We start from the raw sequence: 26227 nt of genomic DNA on the forward strand, positions 1-26227 counted from the left end.
GACTAGGACTTCCTTATTGGGCCTAATGGGCCAATAAGTTTCCAATTTTACTATTTTGGGCTTAGAACTCTTAAATGAGCTCTAATTGGACCCACTTCCATTTATTTTAATAATTTGGGCCATATTGGGCCTAGAATGAAATAAATACCCAAATAGACCTTATTGGGCCATAACTAACCTAATTAGCCCTAATGAGCCATAAAAACTTATACTTGATTTATTTGGGCTGTGAACCCTCTCCTAAGACCAATTGGGCCAAAAATCACCTAATTGGGCCATGAAATGGACTTAAGCACGAAAAAGGCCCAATTTCTTTTCTTTTTCTCCTCTTCTCGGCCCAACTACACAAATGAGGGGGGAGAGTTAACTTTCCACTTGCCACCTCCTTATTATATTATGGTTCTCCATGCAATACTCATATTTCCAAGCAACCATCCTATCAACCCTCTCTCTTCTCCTCTCCTTTCTACTCTCGGTCGAGAACACAAGAGGAAGACACACATACAATTTACTCAAACACTCCCAAAGAACACTCTCACTTTCTCCATCAAATTTTCGAGAAATAGAAGCATTCTAAGGAGGTTATTCCACAAAAATCATCATCTTAGGTAAGTTCATGCTTGGATCCATGGTCTAGATTCTTTGTTTTACTAAAAACCTCTTCTTAACCCATTTAAACTCATGATTCCCATCTTAGAAACCTCTAAGTTCGAGATCTTCCAAGAAGGCTTGCTAGGACCAAGTTTTCTTCATTTCTTCCTTCTAAATCAAAAACAACAAGCAAAGGTGAGTTCATACCCCTCTTTTTCGGTTTTTACAAGTTTTATGGGGGAGAATACAAGTAAAATGTGTAGATCTATGTGTATGTGTGTGTTATGTATGATTTTATACATTTATGTGTGATTGTAAGTGTTTATGTGGTAAATATGCAACAAACTTGGGATGTTACATAATGACTTGGAATTACTGATAAATCTTATTTATAGGGTCATAATAACGACTTATGACTATAAATATAAGTTACACTGAAATAAGGATGAGTGTAATTTCACTAATAGTGATTTCCTAGACAAAAGTCTGGAAATTGCACTGACAGAGCTTTTACTTGATAGCTACTACTACTTTAGGGATCGCAAGGCTTTGATGCGGACTAAAACCAAGGGAAAATAGGCTAAAACTGAAAGCAAATTGAGAGAGAAGAACTTGCACGACATTTTAAAGTGACGTCTCCCCAATTGCTTTGTGCTACATGTCGGTCTTTCCATGGTCTGCGTTTTCACCTTCTAGAAGTGCACGTCATGCACCCAGAGTGCAGCGCGTACGTCGCAAAAAAAAAAAAAAATAGATTTTGTAAATTCCATAACTTCTGCATACAAGCTCTATTTTTAACGTTCTTTATATCCTCGGAAAGCTCTCGACATGATCTACAACTTTCCTTTAGGCTCCATCAGCTAATTTCGAATTTATTTTTCATTACTATTTTTTATATGATTAAATGATTTTGCTAAAATCAGAACTCTCTCATACGGACTCCATTTTTAACATTCTTTTCTCAAAATTCCTATCTTAAAGACTACTACGATTTTTTGGTGGCTTTAGCTAAAAGTCAACCATTCTCTTCGTTGCTTTTTACGTCATACATTCTTTGTACACGACTGACTTTTATATCTTATAAAAATCATATCTAATTCACACGGAGTCGCATTTCTACGAAATTTATATTTTTGGGATTGGGACTACGTGTACTATATATATATATATGTGTGTGTGTGTGTGTGTGTGTGTTTTGGCACACTCATTATTACGATTTACAGATGATTTAGTTTATTGAATTCTATTGGAATGCAAAAATGGGGTGTTGCACTAGGTGAGCTATTCTGTTCAACCACGGGGACCACTTTGATTTGATGTCACTTTCTGTTTCTAGTGTTGTTCCAAAGAAAGTGCATGATTTTGTTGAAGGATTACATGATGTTCATAAGGCTGTTCATGACAATTATGTTCGAGCCAACTCCAAGTACAAACAAGATGTAGATAAAAACGTAGACAAGTTGATTTTAAAGTATGTGGCTTTGTTTGGGATGTTTTGACTAAAGATTGCTTTTTGGTTGGTGAGTACAACAAGTTGTCAGCCAAGAAAATTAGACCCGTGGAGATTGTGGAGAAGATCAATTCCAATGCTTATCGTCTACAATTGCCAAGTCACACTCATTGTTCTGGTGTTTCAATGTAAAACGTTTTCTTCCTTATCATAGGGATTCTTCAGATGATGAGCATAGTACACATTCGAGGTCGAATTTTGTCTACCCAGGATAGGATGATCCGAACCTTAGTGTGGAAGATCGGACCCTTACGTTCCTAGAGGCCCATGATCGTGTGACCAAAGAGGCTTGACGAAAATGACCATAACGTTGGCTACTAGGCTCCGTTTTGGGCCTATAACCAGTGAAAACGAAGTTTGGAGAAATGAGCATGTCATGATAAATACATGTATGAGACTTACCCATTTTTTAGTCCATAAATTGCTTTTTAAATGGAGTTATGGACAATTTTGTTATTTTTTTTATAGTTTTTGGGGTTGTATTTGGCCCATGGATTTTTAGGATTTCGTTTTAATTTCCTCACTTATTTAACTGTTTCTGATGCAATTTGAATGATTATTCATTAGTTTTAAGAACTTTCAATTTTCTTTCAAAATTATGTGTTGAACCAGATTTTAAAGTCAATCCTACAATATTCATAGAATCAACATGGTTTAGAAGAGATTGTCATAAGTATTCTTTTAGAATCTATAGGTTCATTGTTATTTATCTTTGTTCCGTTTTGCACATTGCATCGATTCTTATTTATTATAATAATACAGTGGTAAACTTTTGAGACGCATAAAATCACATAAAAATATTCGGATTTAATTAGTTGATGACTAATAAAATAACCAAATAATTTTGCTATAACAATCAGAAATTATTCTTTAAATATTAATTGAATTAACTTTTAATTGGTAACTTTACCTTCGAATAAAAATTCTAAACCCTTTCATTTAAAGAAAGGTTTAAAAAAAATTAACTAAAGAAATTTAAACTCTTCAAAATACAAAAAGAAGAAAGAAAAAAAAAATATATAACAATTAATAGAAAGTTCCTAAGGGTTTAACATAATTGGTCCTTATTTTTTTACCTATTTTAATATTTTTTGTCATTTTTTGGAATTTTTAAATATTTAAAGTTTGGCCACAAACCTTTAAGGAATTAACAATTTTGGTCTATTTTTTAAAAACTTGCTAATTTCAATCCCTTATAGTAAACTTGTATTTTTCTTTTTGTCAACTTTGCCCTTTCTTTTTTACCCATTTTAACACTTTTGGTCATTGGAATCAAAACTTTTTCATTTTGTAGGAACTTTTTAATATTCAACGTTTAGCCACAAAACTTTAAGAAATTGACGACTTTGGTTCATTTTCTAAAAACTTGCTAATTCTTTAGTCATTTTGACATTTTTGATCATGACACTTTTGGTCATTGGAATCAAAATTTTTACATTGTTCAGGAACCTTTTAATATTCAAATTTTAGCTACAAAACTTTAAGGAATTGACAACTTTCATCCATTTTTAAACTCATTTAATTCTTTATCCATTTTAATACTTTTGGCCCTTTAAATCAAATTTTTTATATTTTTTCATAAAACCACATAAAAATGCCCGGGGCCAGGTTTTTCGTTAGTTATATATTAAACCAAAAAATGTTATTCAATAAAAAAGTTAAACAAAAGAAATTGTTTTCTTTTTCTTTCAAAGTATACGGAGGCCGAGAGAGAGAGAGAGAGAGAGTACAGACCGGTCATCTTTCACCGGTTATTGACTTTTACTTTCTTCCCCTTGTGTAATAATGTGTATATAGGTGTGTGGATAAAATCAGTTCACTGTGAAATAATCACATCTCAAGGTTTTTCTCAAATTTCGTTCATATTCATACGTTATCATCGCTCGCTGACGCAGACTCGCAGATATATTGTCAGTTGTACTGATCTTTTTTGTAGCCTGTGTGTCAAGCAATTAGGTTTTTAAATCAGTGGTGTCCCTGTGCAGATGGCACAACCAATCGCTAGAATTCCGATTGATTCATCAGCTCGCTTAAAACCTTGTGAAGATCTACTGAACGGTAACTAACCATTTTACTCCTTTACTTCTTTAAATGTACTGCTATTTTACGCCAAATTTCATGTAAAAAAGAAGAAGATTTGTATGCACGAGCGCTCCACACTTAAGTGTTTGTACTTTTCCATTTCTGTTTCCACCATTTTCCTCGGAGAAAATTAGGAATTTTTGCGAACGATGTAAAATCAACATTTAAACGGCAGTTCTCTAATTCTCTCCCTCTTTTGGGAAACTAAAAATTATAAAGTAAATTGCGGAAATAGTCCAATGGTTTAGTTGTATTTTTATTTTCAACGTGCAACAAAAACAAATGTTGAGAGTGAAAAAGAAAAGGATAGGGACGAAACGCAGAGTCTTGACCAAACCACAAGAACGACTTTTAGTCTAAATTATATTACATTCGATTGTATGGAAGATGCTTTGTTTCTTGGTTTAAAAGTCATTTATGGTCACTTAACTTTTGGTTTTATGTTCATTTGGTCACTTAACTCTTTTTAAGTTTTAAAAGGTCATCAAACTTTTGGTTTTGTGCTCATTTAGTCACTTAACTTTTCTTTTGGTCACATTTAGTCACCAAACTTTTAAAACTGTGTTCATTTAGTCACTAAACTTTTAAATTTTTTTAAAAGTTTAATGACTAAATGAGCACAATTTTAAAAGTTAGGTGACTAAATGAGCATAAATCTAAAAGTTGGGTGACTAAATGTGACCAAATCAAAAGTTAAGTGACTAAATGAGTACAAAATCAAAAGTTTGATGACCTTTTAAAACTTAAAAATAGTTAAGTGACCAAATGAAGAAAAACCCAAAAGTTAAGTGACCAAAAATGACCTAAACCCTTGTTTCTTTTATAGTTACACCTGAGATGCATTGTTGTTTCATAGAAAACCTACTATAAATGGTAAATGATTTTAGTTCTCATAAATAATGTGTTAGATTTGATTCAGAGACTCCAACATGTAAAACTAAAATTACAATGTGCTTGATTTTTATGTGGTAAACCATAAAAGGCTGTGCTTATGTACAAGAATTCATGTTTAATCATAGTGAAAAGTTAAAATGAATATTGCAATTGTACCTGATTGAATGGGGGTACTAACTTTGAATTGGAATTACTTCAAAGGAACCAGAAAAGAGTATATTGCAATCGCTATCCCTCTATATGAAGCATCTATTAGAGGTGATTGGAAAGCTGCTAAAGCGATTCTTAATAAAAGGCCAGAGTTAGTAAGGTGTAGTATCACTGGAAATAATGAAACAGCACTTCATGTGGCTGCATCAGCAAAAAGCACCAAACAGATGGAAGAGTTCGTGGAACATCTGGTGGATTGCATGGATAAGACAGACCTGGAACTTGAAAATAACAGTTCCAACACTGCACTCTGTTTAGCAGCTGCAGCTGGGAATCTTAAAATGGTTAAGATTATGCTGACAAAAAACAGAGCCTTAGTATCACTTACTGGTAGTCAACAAATGACCCCACTTTATATGGCTGCCTTGTTTTCACATTATGAGGTGGTGAAGTATCTGTACGAAAATTCCCAAAAGTTGCATGATGATTGTTGGACAGCTCAAAATCGTGGTTGGCTTCTTCAGAAATGTGTTGAGAATGATATGTTTGGTAAGAGTTGTAGCATGTAGTTGTTACACCTACATATTATGTTGGTTGTTTAATTAGTGATTGGAACCACGTAGACATTGCATGTAAGAAAGCTTAAAGCTGTTTCGTTCTTGGTGATTTTTGTTTCTTTTGTCATATAAGCTTTTTAACTCACAAGTGATTATCAAATCTCTTTTAGATATCGCACTAGAGATACTTCAGGAGCACCAACAACTTAGTAGTAGTGGGATTGTACTTGCTGTTTTGGCTCGAAAGACGGATGTATTTGCTGAAACAGAATCTAATATCATCATGAGAACCATCAACTGGGGTAATTAAGCATCTCTACTCCTTGATATTGATTTTAATTATATACATGTTATTTTCAACATCCATAGATTTTTACTTGTTAAATTCGGGCATATTCCTCAATTTGGCTTCTTTTCTGGTTGTTATTTTGAATTTTTACAGTCATTCGTCCAAAGATGCAAGCTCTTGAAAAGGAAAGCAAAGCTAACGCATTGCAGATACTAAAAACCATTTGGCATAATATTGCTGAGAAACCTAGGAATGAAATTGATGCCATACTGAGAGGCCCGCCTGATCCCATTAAGCAAAATGAAAAGCCAGCTTCCGACAAGGAAGATCAAACTCTGCAACTACTGAAACTCATTTCAGATAATATTGTCAAAATACCTGTTGAACTCCATAACATAATCACAGGGCCTTCAGCTACAACTTTGGAAGAACCGTATGTACCCCGACCAAAACAAAAGTACTCTTCTAGAGTACTATTTGTTGCCACAGAGGTGGGCAATACTAGATTCGTAGTTGAGCTTATCCGTCTATATCCAGATCTAGTATGGAAAGTAAATGACAACGGTCAAAGTATATTTCACGTTGCTGCCAGACATCGTCATGTGGATATCTACAACCTATTGCATAAGATAGGCTCAAATAAGGATATGATTACCCCTCTCAAAGATGACAATGACGATAATATGTTGCATTTAGTTGCGAGGAGTGTGGAGAGAAAGCGACTTGAGGATGTGTCCGGAGGTGCTTTTCAGATGCAACGCGAACTATTATGGTTCAAGGTACGTGTTCCTCCCCAACCTTTTTTTTTTCATTACATAATTTTGTTTTATCCCTGAATATCTAAAATTGACGTAAAATAAGTTGTTAAAGGCTCCTGTAGGAAGCAATTTAGATACGCACTTGTTCTAATGCATGGCATATATTGATTATTTATTTATTTTTATATTATGGTGGTGTCACGGGCTTCATTTGAGTAAACTATTTTTCCTTCTGTTTATATCTAGTGACCTTGTAACCAAGAGGATTATCAGCCATAAACATGTGTTCTTTGCGATTGGCATGCCTAGTTAATTGACACCTCAATCAAAAATTGATCTACTCGATTTTTATATATGTTGTAGGAAGTAGAGCAGATGATCCCACCTTCTTATCGGGAACAAAAGAACAAAGATGGATTAATACCACGTTAGTTATTCACCAAGGAGCACCAAGATCTAGTTGTAAAAGGTGATGAATGGATGAAAGGAACAGCTAGTCAATGTATGGTGGTAGCGGCACTTATTGCCACCATAGTATTTGCTGCAGCTTTTACAGTTCCAGGCGGATACAATCAGACCGATGGTATCCCTTTCTTCCGCCAAAACGTAAGCTTTTTAATTTTCGTAGTGGCAGATGCCATATCACTATAAGAAAATTTCAATTTAGCTATGGAAAAATTCCATAGCAAAAAGTTGAAATTCCGTAGCTAAAGCTGAATAACTACGGAATTTGCTACGGAATTTTTCACGTAGATTCCGTTGCTTTTTTCCTCGTAGCAAAATGTTTAGCTAAAAAATTATAATTTCGTAGTGGTTTTGCTATGACAATTTCTACAGTATCTATTTCGTTGCAAATTGAGTTCCTTAGCAAATTCCGTAACAATGTTTTTGTAGCAAATTCCGTAACAATTTTTCCGTAGCAAATTCTGTAGCAATGTTTTCGTAGCAAATTCCATAGCAATTTTCCATAACCAATTCTATAGCAATATTTCTGTAGCTAATTCCATAGCAATTTTTCTGTAACTAATTCCGTAGCAATTTAATCATTGTCAATTCCGTAGCAATTTTTCCATATCATTATTCAGTAAATTCGGTTATTCAATTCGACTATTTATATCAATCTATAAAATACAAATAATATAATACTGAAAGTAACAAAGTATTTTTATATAAACTAAAAGAAATATCCAATAAATAAATAAAAAAATACATATTTCAAAATAAAAAAAAAGTACACATTTACACTTTGAACATCTTTCTCTTTCTGAGGATGATTTATAAGTTCCTTTCTCTTTTTCACTTCTTTTTTTACTTGACCATCATCTTCACCTTCATTATGTGTTTGACCTTTCATCAGCTTTCTTCTTTCAACTTTTGAAACATATGCTATTTCACTCACCGTTCATTTTCTTCTTCATTATTATTTTTAGATTTCGTTCTAAAGCATCAAATCCGTATTTTTTCGCTGATGTGGCACCAGATTTAAGCTCAAGAGCTTTCTCAAGAAGATCTGAAAGTTCAGGAGACACAGTTGGAACAGAAACTTCTTGGGAATTGGTATTATTGATGCCAGAGGTGGTAATTTCACAAACCAAACCGACTTCCGAGGTTAAATTCATTATTTTTTGGTTATTTGTTGATAAATTGGAAACATTTACGTTACATTCTAAATCGGGTGATTCGTTCTCAGAACCGGAATCAAATGATTCTTTGAAAGGCTCAATGTCTTCGGAATCATTGATTTCGTCCTCTTCACCCCTTACTCTTCTTTCATTCATATGAGACGCCAGTGACGTTTCATCCAACCAAAATAGAATGCCAAATCTCAGAAGATATTTACCGGTAGCATTTGTATTGCTGACCTGATGATGGTACACCAACTAGTAAAAATCTTTGACTTCTATGCTTGACTATGGCAAACCTACATCATAATTCCCAAAATACCCTCTTAACAACATGTAAAATACCAAATTTAATAGCTTGTTGGTTGTTACTTACTCTGAAAGATCCTGCTTGATTTAGTGTAAGATGAGGTACAGGGTTATCAGGTTTGTGATTTTTAATTATAGTACTAGAAGCTCCATGTAGTTCTGTATGGATTTACCTGTTTTTTTTATCATCAAAAAGTTTAAAATCAGCATAAAAATTTATAAACGAATAGCATAGAAACAATATATACTCACAAATCTCCTTTTGACATGTAACGTTTGACTATCATTTCATTTTGTTGAGCATCACATCCACTAATAAGCAAATAATTCTCATTGCTTATAAACCAATTGAACTTTTCAAACCAGTGCACTTTTCGTATCTATGAAATTGCTGCAACAAATATTTTCCTGATGATTTTACCATAACCATAGTTAGTACAAAAATATAAACTTACAGATTATTATAAATTACATAATGTTAATTTACCTGAGATGTATCTTATTTTTAGTAGCCTTAAAGGCCTTTGCATGAGATGTAAGTGTCTTTTCTTGTTTGCTCTCTTGTTTCTTCTTTTGTTCATACCACATTCAAGCATTCGCATGTGCAAAAAGTGCTATATCAATTTCCACCTATTTTTTTTATTGAAACGTGCATAAAAATGCCATCATATGCTTGTGACATCTTTAGAAGTCTTGAAACTGATAATGGATTTAGTTATGAATTGTTAGAACACCGACCTATATATATCCAGTGCAATTAATCCATCATACAGTTTACGGTAGTAAGAGATTCCTCATTAAAGCAAACTAATTCATGCCCAAAAGGCTACTAACTAAGTAAATATTAATTGATCTAAATAATCTCATCATTCATAGACCGAAGCCGTGTTTAGTGTTGATTAATGAAATCATAGGATAATAACATCGTTAAATTCATCGAACTTCATAGATTTTTTCTCAACATTTGAAATGAAATCCAATTTATAGAAGATAATAGAATAATACAGAAAAGGAATAGATAGTTGAATACCAATGTATGGATCGGTATCAATGATGATCTTGTTAGAGTACCCACCCTTGCCATTCAACATCAGTGGTGTAGAATCCATGAGAAATTAACCGGAAGAACGGGTGCAAAAAGAGGCGAACCGATGATTTAGGTTTGGGAATCTGTAGAGCGATTACTCTCCCAATTCCTAAAAAACAAGATTTATTAAACATATTATACTATAACATTGCCGAAGAAATTACATATTATAATCTTATAACGACAACTTAATATGCAACATTTAACTCTTATTCAGTGTGCATTGAATAAAAAATGATTGTTTAACAATTTTAACACGAATCTGATGTATAAACCTAACTCAATTAACTTATTGGACTACAATTGAAGTAATAGTGTGTGTGTGTGTGTGAGAGAGAGAGAGTACTATTATAGCTTGAGGTAAGTGAGAATAGAATGATTACTAGACTGGATCAACTCTGCCCTTGCGCTCATAGGATGATCCTTTTCATCCGAGATCGCCTTATTTTGCTTCCAAATATATCTGAAAGAGGGAAATATATCTGAAAGAGGGAAAAGGGGGAACAGGGGAAGGGGGTATATGTATTGACGTAATGAGCGTATGAGGCTATGAGAGATGATTTGGGGAAACTGCATCATGTAAAAAATATAATGAGATGTAATCAAAATTACTAGTTATTTTAGTTAGGGATAATTAGGAGGGTAATAAGGTTTCCATTTTGTCCGTATTAGGTCACTAAGGTTTTTTTGTGCGTATTAGACCAATATGGTTGTTATTACCGTTTAGAAATAGTCCTTTTTACCGGTTAAAACCGGTAAAAATGACAACCGGTAAAAATGACTATTTCTAAACGGTAATAACAACCATATTTGTCTAATACGCACAAAAAACCCTTAGTGACCTAATACGGATAAGCTGACCGGTAAAAATGACTATTTCTAAACGGTAATAACAACCATATTTGTCTAATACGCACAAAAAACCCTTAGTGACCTAATACGGATAAGCTGGAAACCTAATTACCCTCCTAAGTCATTAACCCTAATTATTTAGAAAACATGCTTACTAATCAATGTGATTGACTTGTTTGACTGAAAATAGTTGCTTTCATTTAAACTTATCTCACGACCCTTCCAGAACTTCTAAGTCCAAAAACTCATATGATTGATGATCTTCATTACATAAATATGCAACATTTTATCAATAACTTCTTTTTTGTCATTTAAATGTTTACATGAACACATCCATATGTACAAATACAATCTCACTTTGATACCTCCCATCAATGTCTACATTTGATAACGAATGGAAATGTAAAATCAACAGGGACTTGCAGATGATGCCTATTATCAATTATTTTATAAAAAGCAAAACCACAACATGAACTAAGAAACATAAGTTGCAAAATTAATCAAAAATCAGCACATAAACAAACACATACAGACTATATACAACACATAAACAGAAGTTTATAAAGCATGAAACTTAATGACAGGAAAAGTAAAAAACTTAAAGGAGACTTTATAAAAATAAAGTTCACCCTTACTTGCCACAAATGGTTGAAGACATCAACAAGAAGATCAATCTGACCATGAAATCCACATGTTGTCTGATCATGACTTTAGTAGATGAACTACCGAAACGTAAGAATTGCAATTGAACTCTATCTTAAAGGCACTATTCATCATGGTTTGTATCTGCACAAGAACTCTACTACTCATCTTACTACCTTTTCGGATTCAGACTGGGGAGGTATCGAGTGTGGGGGTCGCTCCACAACTGCTTATCTACTATTTTTGGGGTCTAATATTATCTCCTGGCGCTCCGCAAGACAAAAATCGGTCTCACGGTCCTCTACAGAGGCAGAATACAAGGCGCTTGCAAATGCTGCTTCCGAAGTCATGTGGGTTCAAAATCTGTTACTTGAGCTTGGTATCAAATCCAATTCCGCTCCTACTCTGTTTTGCGATAACACCGGGGCTACCTATTCATGTGCTAACCCAGTCTACCATTCAGACATGAAACACGTGGCACTTGACTACCACTTTGTTCGGGAGAAGGTCCAAGATGGTTCTCTTATTGTTCGTCATGTCAACACATTTGATCAACTGGCTGATGCTCTCACCAAACCACTATCTCGTGGTCCATTTCAATGATTACGTTCCAAGATTGGCGTATCCGATGGATCCTCCATCTTGGGGGGGGGGGGGGGGGGGGGGCGTATTAACCGATAATATATTTCCCAAATATATTATCACGTGATACATAAGTCAATATTATTTAGTCAAGTCTAGCATGTTTATCTCCTGTATAAGCTCCTTTATTATCTCCATTAGGTTGTAATCTTTGGCTATAAATCGCCTCTCTGTTATACACTATAATCATTAAAAAATTCAAATACAAAGCTTTTACTTATACATTTACACGTTAAAGATCTGAAACTCATTATAAATTTTGCATCATATTTGGGTATTAACCCTGGATTTCTTCGTTTGAGGCATCTATTAAGATTCTTGACACAAAATGCTTACTATATTTCTCATCATGGAAGCTTGATGCTCAAATTTATAATAAGTACATTTCTCTAAAGGAGAAATGGTTGTTTCATAGGATATATGTGTTTTGTTTCTAGATATGGTTGGGATCTTTTTGCTTTAGGTTAACTTCACTTGTGAATTATTAGTTGGTTGGTAAGATGGTGTAGCAAAATGGAAGGAAATATGATATTTTGTAATGTAGCACTATATATGCATGGCTTATAGTCGATTAGATTGAGTTTTTTTTCCCTTTTTGCAGGTTGTAAGTAAATTGATAGTGGATTGAAAAAGCATTAATAAAAAGTGGAAACTTGATGATGTACTTTGGTTATTTATTGTTTAGATGTAGCATCCGAACTTAGAAACCTGTTGCTAGGTGGTTGTAAATTGTTGATAATAAGTGAAAGAATTAAACTTGCAAACCTATAATTAGTTTCATACTTGATGGTTTATGTGTGGTGATGTGGAAGTTTGATACTTTCGTTAATTTACAATTTTTTTGATTTAGTTTTCGATGTTTTTGTTAGTTTCTTTGGTACTTAATGGTGTCATTGTAATTTACAATAAAAGCTTTTCCAAAGTGTTTTCATAAAAAAAAAATGTACTTGTCTTGGCACGGGTAAACGGCTGTGCGGGAGTTCGAGACGTAATGATCCACTCCCATCCCCAATCCCAAAATAAACAAGGTTTAATCTGCCCAACCTCTACCGAATATTTAAAAAAGACAAAACTGCAAAATTGGTCCCTGTGTTATTCATAAATCTTTGAATAGGTTCCAAAAAGTTTTCAACTTGCATGGATGGTCCAAAATCAAGAATTTCCTTTGCTTTTTATCCTAAAAAAATTGAAAGGACTATTTTGCCCTTAATATTACTTTTTACATTTTTTATTTGTTTTAGTATTTTAATAATTATAAAAAAATAGAAAATAAAATAAACCCCACAAGCCCTCTCTATCTCTCTCTCTCTCTCTCTCTCTCTCTCTCTCTCTCTCTTTCTCTTTCTATCTATCTATCTCTATCAATCGACAATCCTTAAATGACGCCACCATTGATGGTGACCCTCACCCCTAATTTGCCGTTTATAGTGGAGATGGATCTCTATATATGGAACGAAGGTGGTGAAGGAAGGCATGAAGGCTAACGATCATCCCTGATCCACACGAAGCATTCCTAATCCTAGCTCCTTCTTCGTTTACACAATCACCGACCAATCTCTGAACCACCCTAATTGCTACGACAACACTGACGTGTGACCTCCTTAGAAGTCCAAGAAACACAACCATTGCTGTCTTTGTCCTAAAAGTGCCTACTATATGTAAGTATGACTCCATTTTTGATACCCAAACACCCTATGGAATCCCCTTATTCACCACCATGCCCTTTAGCTCCTTCTCTGCTTCCTTCTCCGTATCTTCCTAACCCTAACAAAGCCTTCATCGCTAATGTGGTGAAGGAAGGCATGTAGGCTAACGATCAGATCCACACGAAGCATTTCTAAGCTTTGTCACCGTTAAAATCTTACATGGTACTTCTTTACCGTTAAAATCTTACTCTGACATTGATTGAAGCTCCGGTAAACTCTAGACCATTGGTCATCTGTTTATTGGATCTACACCCCTTCTCCTTACTCTGCCCTTTCATTTATGTTTCAATTTCATTTTCCCCACCTAGGATTTGTTCGGAAATTGATGATTCCTCCCTGGAATCACCTATTACTGTGTTATCTTGAGTTGAAAACATTGATAGTCTGTTGATGTTTTTGTAGGGAATGGAGCAGGTCTTGATTGGTGATGTTGAGAATTGGTAAAGTCCTGTGAATTTAATGAGCTGTTAATTAGAGATTATGCCTTGTTGGTGAAATTAAAGGGGTGTTATAGGAAGAATTGTTGGTAAACCCAAATTTGTCTTTGAAATTGACAGGAGGTGATAATCGATGGTGGTTGTGGTGTTACTGGAAAAATGAAGGTGCGATGAATGGAGATGGGGTTGGGACCAAATCAGAGAGAGAGAGAGAGAGAGAGAGAGAGAGAGAGAGAGAGAGAGAGAGAGAGAGAGAGAGAGAGAGAGAGAGAGAGAGAGAGAGAGAGAGAGAGAGAGAGAGAGATATTTTATTTTCAATTAAAATATAAAAATAAATATGAAAAAAATACAAACAATAAATTAGAAGGGCAAAACGGTCATTACAAGTGCTTTATGGACCAAATTCACAGGAAATTCATGATTTTGGGACTAAAACCAAAGGAAATTATTGATTTTGGACCATCCAGCAAGTTGAAAACTTTTTGGACCATATCCAAAGATTTTTGAAAACCTTTTGAACCATATCCAAAGATTTTTGAATACCATAAAACCAAACCAATTTTGCAGTTCTTTTAGAGTTTAGCGTAGTTAGCGGGGTCACTACTTGCCAGCTAAAGGATTGAATTTTTAAGGACTTTAAAGACGTTGACTTAAAGCAAGGGAGGTTTTATATAAATCAAATGGGTAGCAACAGGATTTGGAAACAGATCTTTTCCGTTTACGAAGTTCAGGTTGTGAAATAATCACATCTTGAGGTCCTTCTCAAATTTAATTCATTCATACGAAATAATCTCGCTGACGCAGACTCGCAGATATATTGTCAGTTGCACCTGATCCTCTATTGTAGTCATTGTGTCGAGCAATTAGGTTTTTAAATCAGTAGTGTCCCAGTGCAGATGGCGCAAGCAGGTGTGCAATTAGCCTCAGTCGCTGATCAGAAGTCTTCAACAGAGGAACAGCGGCAGGATATCAGAATTGCGATTGGTCCATCAGATCCCTCAAAACCTTGTGAAGATCTACTTAACGGTAACTAGCCATTTTACTCCCTTACTTCGTTAGATGTACACGCCAAATTTCATATCGAGAAGGAGAAGATTGCTATGCACGAACGCTCCATTTTTACTTTTCCGATTCTGTTTCCACCGGTTTCCTAGGAGAAAGTTAGGGAATTTTGCAAAACGATGGGAAATCAACATTTAAACGGCAGTTCTCTCCTTTTTGGAAAACTAAATAAAAATAGTAAAATATAGAGTGAATTACTGAAATAGTCCAGTGGTTTAATTAAAATTGCATCGGTTTGTCTCTATTTTTGTTTTTATTTTTTTGCACTAAAAAACAAAGGGAAAAATTGTCATTATACTAAGGGCTAACTGCAAATATTTAACACCGTGCAACAAAAACAAATGTGATGGACGGTCAAGTGAAAAAGAAAAGGATAGGGACGCAACACAATTTTAACCAAACCATAGGAACGATTTTAGTAATTCAGTAACTTTAAATTATATTACATTCGATTGTGTGGAAGGTACTTCATTTAAAATTACACCTGAGATGCATTATTGTTTCATAGAAAGCCAACTCTAAGATGGTAACTGATATTAAGTTATCATATTTAATGTGTAAGCTTTGATTTAGAGACACCAAACATGTGAAACCCGACTTACAGTATGCTTGATTTTTATGTGGTAAACCAAATTGAAGGATTCCAAAGTGGTTGTATCCACAATAATTGATGTTTAATTATGGTGAAAAGTTAAAAGAATATTGCAATTGTCCCAGTTTGAATGTGGTACTAACTTTGAATATGAAATTTGGAACTACTTTAAAGGAACCAGAAAAGAGTACATTGCAATTGCTATCCCTCTATACGATGCATCAATTAGAGGTGATTGGAAAGCTGCTAAAGAGATTCTTGATAAAAGGCCGGAGTTGGTAAGGTATAGTATCACTGGAAATAATGAAACAGCACTTCATGTTGCTGCATCGACAAAAAGCACCAAAAAGGTTGAAGAATTTGTGAAAAATCTGATGACTAAGATGCAAAAGGAGGACCTGGAACTTAAAAATAGCAGTTCCAACACCGCCCTTTGTTTAGCTGCTGCAGCTGGCAATGTTAAAATAGTTGGGATTATGGTTGAAAGAAACAGGGCTTTGGTGGCAATCACTGGTAGTATAGGAATGACACCACTGTATATGGCCGCCTTGTTTGGACATTATGAGACAGCCAAGTGTTTGTACGGATATTCCCAGAATTTGTCTCAAGGTTGTTGGACACATGAGAACCGTGGTTGGCTTCTTCAGAAATGTGTGGAGACTGATATGTTTGGTAAGTGTTTTAGGATGTAGTTATTACACCTACAAATTCTGTTTGTTGATTACTTAGTGATTGATGACTGATTGGTACCAATTTGGATAACTGGTGCAATTTGTTTAATAGACATTGGAAGTAAAAAAGATTTATGCTGTGTCATTCTTGTTTCCATTGATGATTTACTTTCATCATAGCCTTTTCCCTTACAAAGTGATTATCAAAATCTCTTATAGATATCGCACTAAAGATACTAAAGGAGCACCCAGAACTTAGTGTTAGTCCGAATGTACTTGGAGCTTTGGCTCGAAAGACAGATGTATTTGCTGAAACAGAATCTAATATCATGAGAACCATCAAATGGGGTAAGCAACTCTACTCCTTGATGTTAATTAATTATACTTGTTAAATATCTGGCACAAGATATCCTCAATTTCGCTTCTTTTTCTGGTTGTTACTTTGAATTTTTGCAGTCATTCATCCAAAGATGCAAGCTCTTGAAAAGGAAAGTAAAGCCACAGCGTTGGAGATACTCAAAACCATTTGGCATAATATTGCTGAACTGCCTAGAATACGAATTGATAGCATACTGAGAGGCCCGTCTGATCCCATTAAGCAAAATGAAAAGCCAGCTTCCGACAAGGAAGATCAAACTCTGCAACTACTAAAACTCATTTCTGATAATATTGTGAAAATGCCTGTTGAAATCCGGAATTTAATCAAAGAGCCTACTGTTACCACTTCTGAAAATCAGAATGTACTTGGACCAAGACCAAAGTACTCTTCTCGAGTACTATTTGTTGCCACAGAGGTGGGCAATACTAGATTTGTAGTTGAGCTGTTGCGTCTGTATCCTGATTTAGCATGGAAAGTAAATGACAACAATCAAAGTATATTCCACGTTGCTGCCAGACATCGTCATGTGGATATCTACAACCTATTGCATGAGATAGGCTCAAATAAGGATATGATTACTCCTCTCAAGGATCCAAATGAGGACAATATGTTGCATTTGGTTGCGAGGAGTGTGGAGAGAAAGCGACTTGAGGATGTGTCAGGAGGTGCTTTTCAGATGCAACGAGAACTATTATGGTTCAAGGTCATATTCCTCCCCAAATTAACTTCTGCGCTTCTCTCTCTCTCTCTCTCTCTCTCTCTCTCTCTCTCTCTCTCTCTCTCTTTTTTTTTTTTTCCTTTACATAGCTTAGTTTTATTAATGAATCTCTAAAGTTGACGTAAAATAAGTTGTTAGTGATGGAAATCAGATACGTATTGATCTAAATACATGTCAATAGAAAAGGAAAAATGAAGATAGACACACTTCATTTTGAGAACTTTTTTCACATTGTTGTATTACTCCAAAAAAACGAAAAGTAAAATCGGGAAATATGAAAGCTTCTAAACAAATAGAATAGAAAAAACAACTAATTTCCTAAACTAGTGGGTAGACTTCCAGCAGCAACTAGCAAGCTAACTCACGTGCACCTAATTATATGACACCCACTCATCTTTTATACTCCACAAATACCTAGTCAAAAATAACCAAATCAAAATACACGTCATTACTCCACTCCTTATTTGCGATTGGCATGCTTAGTTGACACCTCAATCAAATTGTTTTACTCGATTTATATATGTTGTAGGAAGTAGAACAGATGATCCCACCTTCTTATCGGGAACGGAAGAACAAAGATGGACTAACACCACGCGAGTTATTCACCAAGGAGCACCAAGATCTAGTTGTAAAAGGTGAGGAATGGATGAAAGGAACAGCTAGTCAATGTATGGTGGTAGCAGCTCTTATTGCCACCATTGTATTTGCTGCAGCTTTTACAGTTCCAGGTGGATACAATCAGATCAGTGGTATCCCATTCTTCTACCGAAACACAAGCTTTTTGATTTTCGTGGTGGCAGATGCCATATCTTTGTTCTCATCATCAGCTTCAATACTCACCTTCTTATCCATTCTCACTTCTGGTTATGCGGAGTATGATTTCTTGGAATCATTACCCAGAAAACTGATGTTGGGTCTATCAACACTTTACCTCTCAATCACAACCATGATGATTGCTTTTAGTGTTACCTTCTTCGTGTTATACAAGAATGATCTTAAATGGATACCAATCATTGTCACCATGATTGCTACCTTGCCAGTCCTCCTGTTTGGTGCGTTGCAATATCGTCTCTTAAAAGACGTAATTCACTCCACATACGGTTCAAGCTACCTCTTTCGGCCGAAGAAACATGTTCTCTACTATGAAAAATCTAATTCTAACCATCGTTGTTTTCCGTTTACCATCCCTTTCATTTCAAGATAATATTTGAACTGTTGTAAGATTAACAATTCCAGTTGTAATATATATATATATATATATATATATATAATTCAATAATTGTTATACTGGATTTGTTTGATTCCATAAGACCGAGACATAAAAATGTGTCATTTAATGATGTCGGTGTCTGAAGGCAATTCTAAGCTGGAGGGTTGTGGCTGGGAGACAAAATAAGTACAATGACTTTTTACATTCTTACCTTGAATGCAAGTTTTTCCGTATAGGATGAGATCCCCAAAATCCGCTTCATTTGACTTGGTTTACCATCACATATTTTATACGAACTGGCCATGTCTATGTCATGGCTTCTCGGTTATCACACAGCCGTGACACATGCAACAGATTCATCTGCATGCAACTCCAGCAGTTGTAATTCATCCAAAAATCACATGTTTTACGGAAAATGTTATATTTCAATGTTACCAAACACTGATTCCAGTTCACACCACATTGTATGTCCGTTATAGGCTATCAATTTCAACTAGAATCAAAGATTTAATACCTATTTCAGCTAAATTCAATCAAAACCATAACCAGGGTTCATGATTTAAACAGGCCATCAAATTATCTAATTGATGGTAACTGCTGCTTACCATTTTACTCATTTACTTCGTTAGATATAGTGTTATTTTTCTAGGATTGGAAAAATAAAAACAAAACAATATTGTATAATTCAGCATCTCGACAACAAAACTCACTAATAATATCATGTTGAAACGTGCGCAAGCATGTAATACGATGTATTTAAAAGATGTAACAAAGAATATAGAGATGGGAAACTGAATAATTTAGTGATTGAGCCAAACCCTAAAGACTTCACCATCTAAATGTGTCAAAGTCAAAGGAGACGTTGATTATTTCTTATTTACACCACCCTCAACACAATTAATTATAAGCCATTTACACCTACATTCTCCACTTTAGCTTGCAAACTAAAGTGCTTTCATGTTTCTAAAACAGAAATTCACGCGCAAGTGAAAGTGTAAACCTCCTAATTACCGCCTTCGAAACCGAAATCATGAGGCGGTGAAGCATCAATTAAAGGTGAATAGTTATTGAATATTGGAATTGTCTCTGCCTCCTTGATGAGTGGGGTACTAAGTTTGTCACAAGAACTACTTTAAAGGATCCAGAAAATATTACATCAAAACTTGTATCCTTCTGTATAAAGCATTAATTATACGTGATTTGGTAAACGTGGGAAACAGAGTCCGTGTTTTCGCGGGCTGTTCAAAGTACTTTAGAAGATAGGGAATCAAGTATACAAGTTTGAGTTGACAATTGAACTAGAAGATATTCATAACACCTTTCATGTTTGTTAGTTGAGGAAGTTCTTGAGAGGAGAACTCGATAATTCTACTTTCAGAATTAAGAGTAGAAGAAAACAAGAGGTTAGTTGAAGAACCTGAAGCGATTGTCGATCGTAAAACGAAGAAGTTGCAACACAAGATGATCACTTTGGTACTTGTGTGATGGAAATATACTGTAGGGCCAAACCTGGCTTAGGAAACAAAAAATTACATGAAAAGTCACTATCCATAACCATTCGTTGATGTATGATTTCAGAACAGAGTCATCCTAAGTGGATGATAATTGTAACACCCATATTTTTCGTTAATCCTTTGATAAAATAATCCTAATTTACGTTAGTAAAGAATATAAACTTTTTGATAAATAAATAAATAAGAATTTCCTCGTAAATTATGTGTTTGTATAAATATTATTTGTATATATTTATATAGTACATGTTATATGAATAAATATTAGGGTGATATAATATTTGTATAAAACCCTATAAAAAAACTTAACAGATTATGTTAAATGATGTTTATACTTAATAAATTATTTTGATTAAATAATCTATATGAAAGTTGCAACAATCATGATTAAAAACTCGTGAGTATAAAAAATGTCAAAATCTAGCGTCATATGAAAAAGTTATGATTTTTCGAATTTATACGTTACAACGTATTGGGCCAGTATTTATCATAAAATACGAAATGAAAATAGATTACATGTTAGCCAAAGTAATGTAAACGAGAGTAGATGTCTACATAATTATGAAATCGTAGATATAAAGAGCACCGATAACAAAACTCGTATTAAGAAGTTATAAATTTTGTAAGAGCTTTCACTGTATACACTTTATAAAATATAAAGTAAAAATAGATTGTGAATTAGCTATTAAGATCTACAATAAAGTTGTAGTACTCCGGATTACAAATCTGTGTATATAAAGAACGTTGAAAACAAAACTCGTATGCGAAAGTTACGATTTATCGAAGAATGCAAGAATTTACCTGCAAGAGATGATGTGGCACCATGGGAAAACAACACGTGGCAGCTGCAGACCACAACTCCCCCACCTACTGGCGATGACGTGACACCTCTAGAAAAGTGACACGTAGGCGCGACACGCTTTACTATAGATGTGACGCCCTTTTCAACAGCATATATATGGCCTTATTTTCTCACTTTTCTTCACACCTTCCTCTCTCAACTTTTCCATTAACCTTCAGGATCCGATTTTTCTGAGTTTATAGAGAATCTTAGCAAGGTGTTGCAGCGTTGAATAGCCTGAGAAAAGAAGTATTCAACGTCGAAGTTCTGCTTGCGGATTATTCAAGTTTTCACTAAAAAACATGTAAGTTGAGTTACACTTACTATGCTTTTAAGTGTAACTTATATATTTCTTCATTAAGATTTATAAGTAATTCCAACTATAATACTGGTTTATTTACTTATAGGAGTGATGTTTGGGCAAGATCTTAGCGATGTGTTTCAAGTGGATTTTCCAGACTTAATATTTCTATACTGAACATACCTCCAATATGATGTTATCTGGTCATTCATTATTTGATAAAATTTAGTATTTTTCAGGATTAATGCAGAATCTAAGATATTGTTATTATAGTCTAGAATAATATAAATGATAACTGAAACTTAGTAATATTTGTATTTAAGTCATTTAAAAGGAAAAGTGAAAGTGTAGGATGAAGAGATAACCTACCCGAAAGTCTTCCACCTTTAATAAAGTGAGTGCGTAGTTACTTTAATGAGCATAATTTTAATAAAAATAATTTATTACTTAAAAGATTATATATATATATATATATATATATATATATATATATATATATATATATATATATATATACAAAATGCTTACTATTTGTATTTTGTGCTAAATGTTTAACCCGTATTATGATAATATTACATGAACAAGAAATTGTATTGGAAGTTGATTACATGTATTGTAGTTTTGTCTAGTTATAAAATAAGAGTTGTAAACGATGCTTAGTTCGAAGTAAGTTGAATAAGTGAGTAGTCACATTCTAGGATACGTTGTGAGATTAAAGTGAAGTGTAGTAGTCCTCCTCTTTTTAGACAAACAAAAATGATAGATCTGTATCAGACAACAAGGAAAGTACGTCTAGGTCATCAAATAGAGTAAGATAAAAACACTTGATTATTCTAAATGATCTTGTGAATTGTGTTGTTAGTGGGGACTTATAATCCACATACATAGATAAAATGGGATACAAAAACCAGAATAAAAAAATTTCATTTTTAAATAGACACAAAAGTTACAATCGTTACATTGTTCCAAAACTAACCAATAATAATCTCAAATCATCATAGTATCATGTCAAATTGCAGAAAATAGTGAGACGTGAATGTTGCGCCATCAAGTCGGCCCCTTTCCTTTACTACCGAAAGTACCTGAAACCACAAATATAAACTGTAAGCAAAAACTTTGTGAGTTTTCCAATCATACCATATACATAAAACATTTAAGTTCCATGGGCTACCTCCATGGTCTTTTCACACAATGCTGAGGGCCAAATCCTGGTCTTACATATGAGTGCTATGGGCTACCCCCATGGTCTTTCCTTGCGATGCCGAGGGCTAAATCCTAGTTGTACACACAAGTTCCATATGCTACTCCCATGGTCTTCCATACAATTATCACAAAGTCAACAACATTCTACATAACAAGAAATGGGTCGGCATTGGTGCCTTCGATCCATGATCATGGTGAGAAAACTCACCTCAACTACCGAAATCCTAGACAAATGTTGGGGCTGCTAGACTGGATAAATTCCCGTACTAACTAAACAATAAAGTCCCAAAACAATTGGGTCAAAATCTATACTAAGACTTACAACACAAGAGTAATATCCAAAGTGAGATGGGCCAACCTAGACCCCAATCTCAATTAAGTTCTAGGTCTAAACCTAAAGATTAACTAAGTCCCAATAAGAGTCCATCAGTTGAAGTGGCCCATCAGAATAACGTCCAAGGCCTAACCCCGGAAGCATGACCATCGATTTGGGCCTAAAACACCAATCAACCTGATCTGGGTTGTACGCTCGACGTACACAACGGTACGTGCAGCGTACAAGGCTGAAGCAGGAAATCGCGACCAGGGAGGCAGTACGTGCGGCGTACAAGAAGTACACATGGTGTACGCGCCCCCATTCAAACCATGCAAAACGTCTTAAACCCTTAAGATCAAACAACTAAAACTCAATTCTAAACCCCTTGAGCCCATTAAAGCCAAACTTTATGCCTTTGAGTGGATATAGAGAGCCGAAACTCTAAAACATAGTTTATTTCACCCCAACCTACACTCTAACACATTAATGTAGACGAAACAAGGTTCAAGCTCACAACTTTATGATATAAGATGACTAGAAACATCTGAAAATACAATTTGGAGTCTTAGGAGTAGCTCATACTCACCAAGATCTAAACTTAGGGACAAAAGGAAGAAAGTAGCCTCAAACTAGCATTTAATGAAACACAACCCAAGTTTGGAGCTTTATACCTTCTAGTGGTGCAAAATGAAGAGGAGATGCTGGATCCAAAGTCTTGAGGACAAATTTTTCTTCTTGAACAACCTTCTTCACAACCAAAAGCACACACTATCACTCAAAAAGCTCCAAAAATATCAAAATGCACTAGGGTTTGCTAAGAGGGTCGAGAAAGGGAATGAAGGCTGAGGTAGGGGAGGGTCTTGGGCCATAATGAGGTTTAAATAGTGCACAAACCCTAATTATTAGGGTTTTCATCTTAGCCACGTACGCCCTGCATACTGGAGTATGCGCAACGTATTCACATAGAACCCATTACATTAAGTGTACAGTAACGTACGTCCCGCGTACACGAACAAGACCAATTTCAAGATTTTGACTTTAAGGACCCAATTTGCGAAAAAATCAAAACTCAAGGGTTCAAAAGCAAACCTTATAATTGTAGATGTTACAACTCTCCCCCACTTGAACTAGACTTCGCCCTTGAAGTTGGTTGCCTCGAACAATTCAGGGTAGTGCTCCCTCATCTCGATGTGCAGCTCCCACGTCCATTCAGAGCCTTTTCGATGCTGCCATTACACCTTTACCAGGTCTACCACCTTATTACGTAGAGTCTTAGTCTTCCTGTCGAGAACCGCAATTGGCTTCTCCACGTAATTCAAGCGTTCATCCACCTGGATATCATCCAACGAAATCACTGCCGAATCATCGACTACACATTTCTGTAACTGAGATACGTGAAAAGTGTTATGGATCTGACTAACCTCATCATAAAAATCCAGTCAGTATGCAACCCCGCCCACACGGGCAGTAATCCTGAAAGGAACAATAAACCGGGGCCCAACTTGACTCGCTTCCGAAACCGGATGACACCTTTCCAAGGTGACACCTTCAGCAGCACAAAGTGTCCCACCCAAAACTCAAGGTCCGAGCGACATCGGTAAACATAACTCTTCTACATACTTTGCGCAGCCTGAAACCTATCATGCTCCTGCTAAATCAACTATGTGGTCTTAAGCACCACCTCAGTGCTTCCCATGACCCGATGGCCAGCCTCACCCCAACAAACTGGGGTCCTACACCTTCTTCCATAAAACAAATCAAATGATGGTCGGTCGATACTAGCATGATAACTATTGTTGTACGAGAACTTGGCTAGAGGAAGGTAAGTATCCCAAATCCATCTGAAATCCAACACATATGCTTGAAGCAAATCCTCGAGTGTCTGAATCGTCCTTTCACTTTGTCTATTGGTCTGCGAGTGGTATGTTTTGACTGAAATGAAATTGAGTTCCCAACTCCTCATGAGACTTCCTCCAAAAGCTGGTGGTGAAGCAAACATCTCGGTCTGAAACCACTGAAATGGGTACACCATATCTGACTACCACCTCTAGAACATAAATATCACTAGCTTCTCTGCAGATATACTCTTGGTAATTGGGATAAAATGTGCGTTCTTGGTCAACCTATCCACAATGACCCAGATAGAATCAACACCTCGTGCCATTCTAGGCAATTTTGTGATGAAATCCATAGTAATCTCCTCCCACTTCCACATAGGAATGGGTAACACCTGCACCTTGTCGTGGGTTCTTTGATGCTCGGCCTTGACCTTTCTACAAGTCAAGCACTACTCAACAAACCAAGCAACTTCCCTCTTCATATAGGGCCACAAGTAATTCAATCTCAGATCTCAGTACATCTTCGTAGCCCCCAAATGGATAGAAAACTTGGATTTATGCGCCTTCTCTAAAATTGTGTGTCTCACCCCACCTGACACCGGAACCCAAACTCTACCACCCTGCATCAATAACCCCCGACTGTCTCTAACAAATAAAGTAATCTGATCTCTAATTCGATCAATCTTCCAATTTTCCTTTTTCGATCCCTCCACCCGAGCCTCCTTGATCAAATCCATTAGAGGCAAAGTGACAATCATCCTCAAACAAATGTCTCGGATAGATGAGCTAATCGTCTGTAACGACAAATTTTTTGAAACAATTTTTCATTTTTAAATTATATTTTCAATCACCAAAACAATATCCAACAACTGTATCCAATGTCATCATAATAAACAAATCCCAGAATCTCAAAAGATCTCAAATACATAAATCCTCTCAGTGTGTACGGATCATGCGGTGCCTTCCCATGGTCCTCGCTAGTACCTGAAACACACAACACAACAACTGTAAGCATAAATGCTTAGTGAGTTCCCTAAAATACCACATACAACACATACGCCTTTCCAGGCCATAACTCTATGGGAACCTCTGGTCCGAGTGTCTCAGGGGACTTCCGCCCCGAATCCCGGTAGACCTTTCGGCCCTACTTGCATCGACTTTCCGGTCCGTAACCTCCTGACCTTCCGGTCCATGTCCTCTTGACCTTCCGGTCCATATCATCTTGACCTTCCGGTCCTCATCATACTTAGCATACATAACGCATACATATCACATATTAGCATATAGCACATACATCTCATAGCATATAAGACCTTTTGGTCACACATAGGTACCCTTACAGGTACAGTATAGTGAGAAGACTCACCTCGGGTGACTCGGTAATCTCGAACTCGGTAAAACCCGGTCTAGCCTCCGCCTAATCACATGGAGTAAGCATTTTAATCAATACAATTCTC

The 26227-nt window shown here is 35.5% G+C and overlaps 2 protein-coding genes across 5 annotated transcripts; both read left to right on the forward strand.

Annotated features, from left to right (window-relative positions):
* Positions 1 to 3803: 3803 nt before the first annotated feature.
* On the forward strand, positions 3804 to 8926 carry LOC145087268 (uncharacterized). 3 transcript variants are annotated; one of them, XM_079025197.1, is made up of 7 exons: positions 3806 to 4011; positions 4087 to 4159; positions 5286 to 5776; positions 5955 to 6086; positions 6227 to 6852; positions 7195 to 7437; positions 8312 to 8926. In XM_079025197.1, exons 3-6 carry the CDS (start codon positions 5455 to 5457, stop codon positions 7261 to 7263), a joined length of 1149 nt encoding a protein of 382 aa, XP_078881323.1. In that variant the 5' UTR covers positions 3806 to 4011; positions 4087 to 4159; positions 5286 to 5454; the 3' UTR covers positions 7264 to 7437; positions 8312 to 8926. The 3 variants fall into 3 exon arrangements, with proteins under 3 accessions (XP_078881322.1, XP_078881320.1, XP_078881323.1); XM_079025196.1 differs by having other exon boundaries at positions 3804 to 4159; positions 5279 to 5776; positions 8262 to 8926; XM_079025194.1 differs by having other exon boundaries at positions 3804 to 4159; positions 5279 to 5776.
* A 5840-nt stretch (positions 8927 to 14766) lies between these two features.
* LOC145087269 (uncharacterized) lies at positions 14767 to 18829 on the forward strand. 2 transcript variants are annotated; one of them, XM_079025199.1, is made up of 6 exons: positions 14767 to 14947; positions 15025 to 15154; positions 15957 to 16454; positions 16673 to 16801; positions 16910 to 17535; positions 18080 to 18829. In XM_079025199.1, the coding sequence occupies exons 2-6, from the start codon at positions 15025 to 15027 to the stop codon at positions 18752 to 18754; spliced, it is 2058 nt and encodes a 685-aa protein (XP_078881325.1). In that variant the 5' UTR covers positions 14767 to 14947; the 3' UTR covers positions 18755 to 18829. The 2 variants fall into 2 exon arrangements, with proteins under 2 accessions (XP_078881325.1, XP_078881324.1); XM_079025198.1 differs by having other exon boundaries at positions 14768 to 15154.
* Positions 18830 to 26227: the final 7398 nt, after the last annotated feature.

The sequence above is a fragment of the Lactuca serriola genome, chromosome 2 (assembly GCF_051521515.1).
Source record: "Lactuca serriola cultivar US96UC23 chromosome 2, Lser_US96UC23_V15, whole genome shotgun sequence".
NCBI classification, from domain to species: Eukaryota; Viridiplantae; Streptophyta; class Magnoliopsida; order Asterales; family Asteraceae; genus Lactuca; species Lactuca serriola.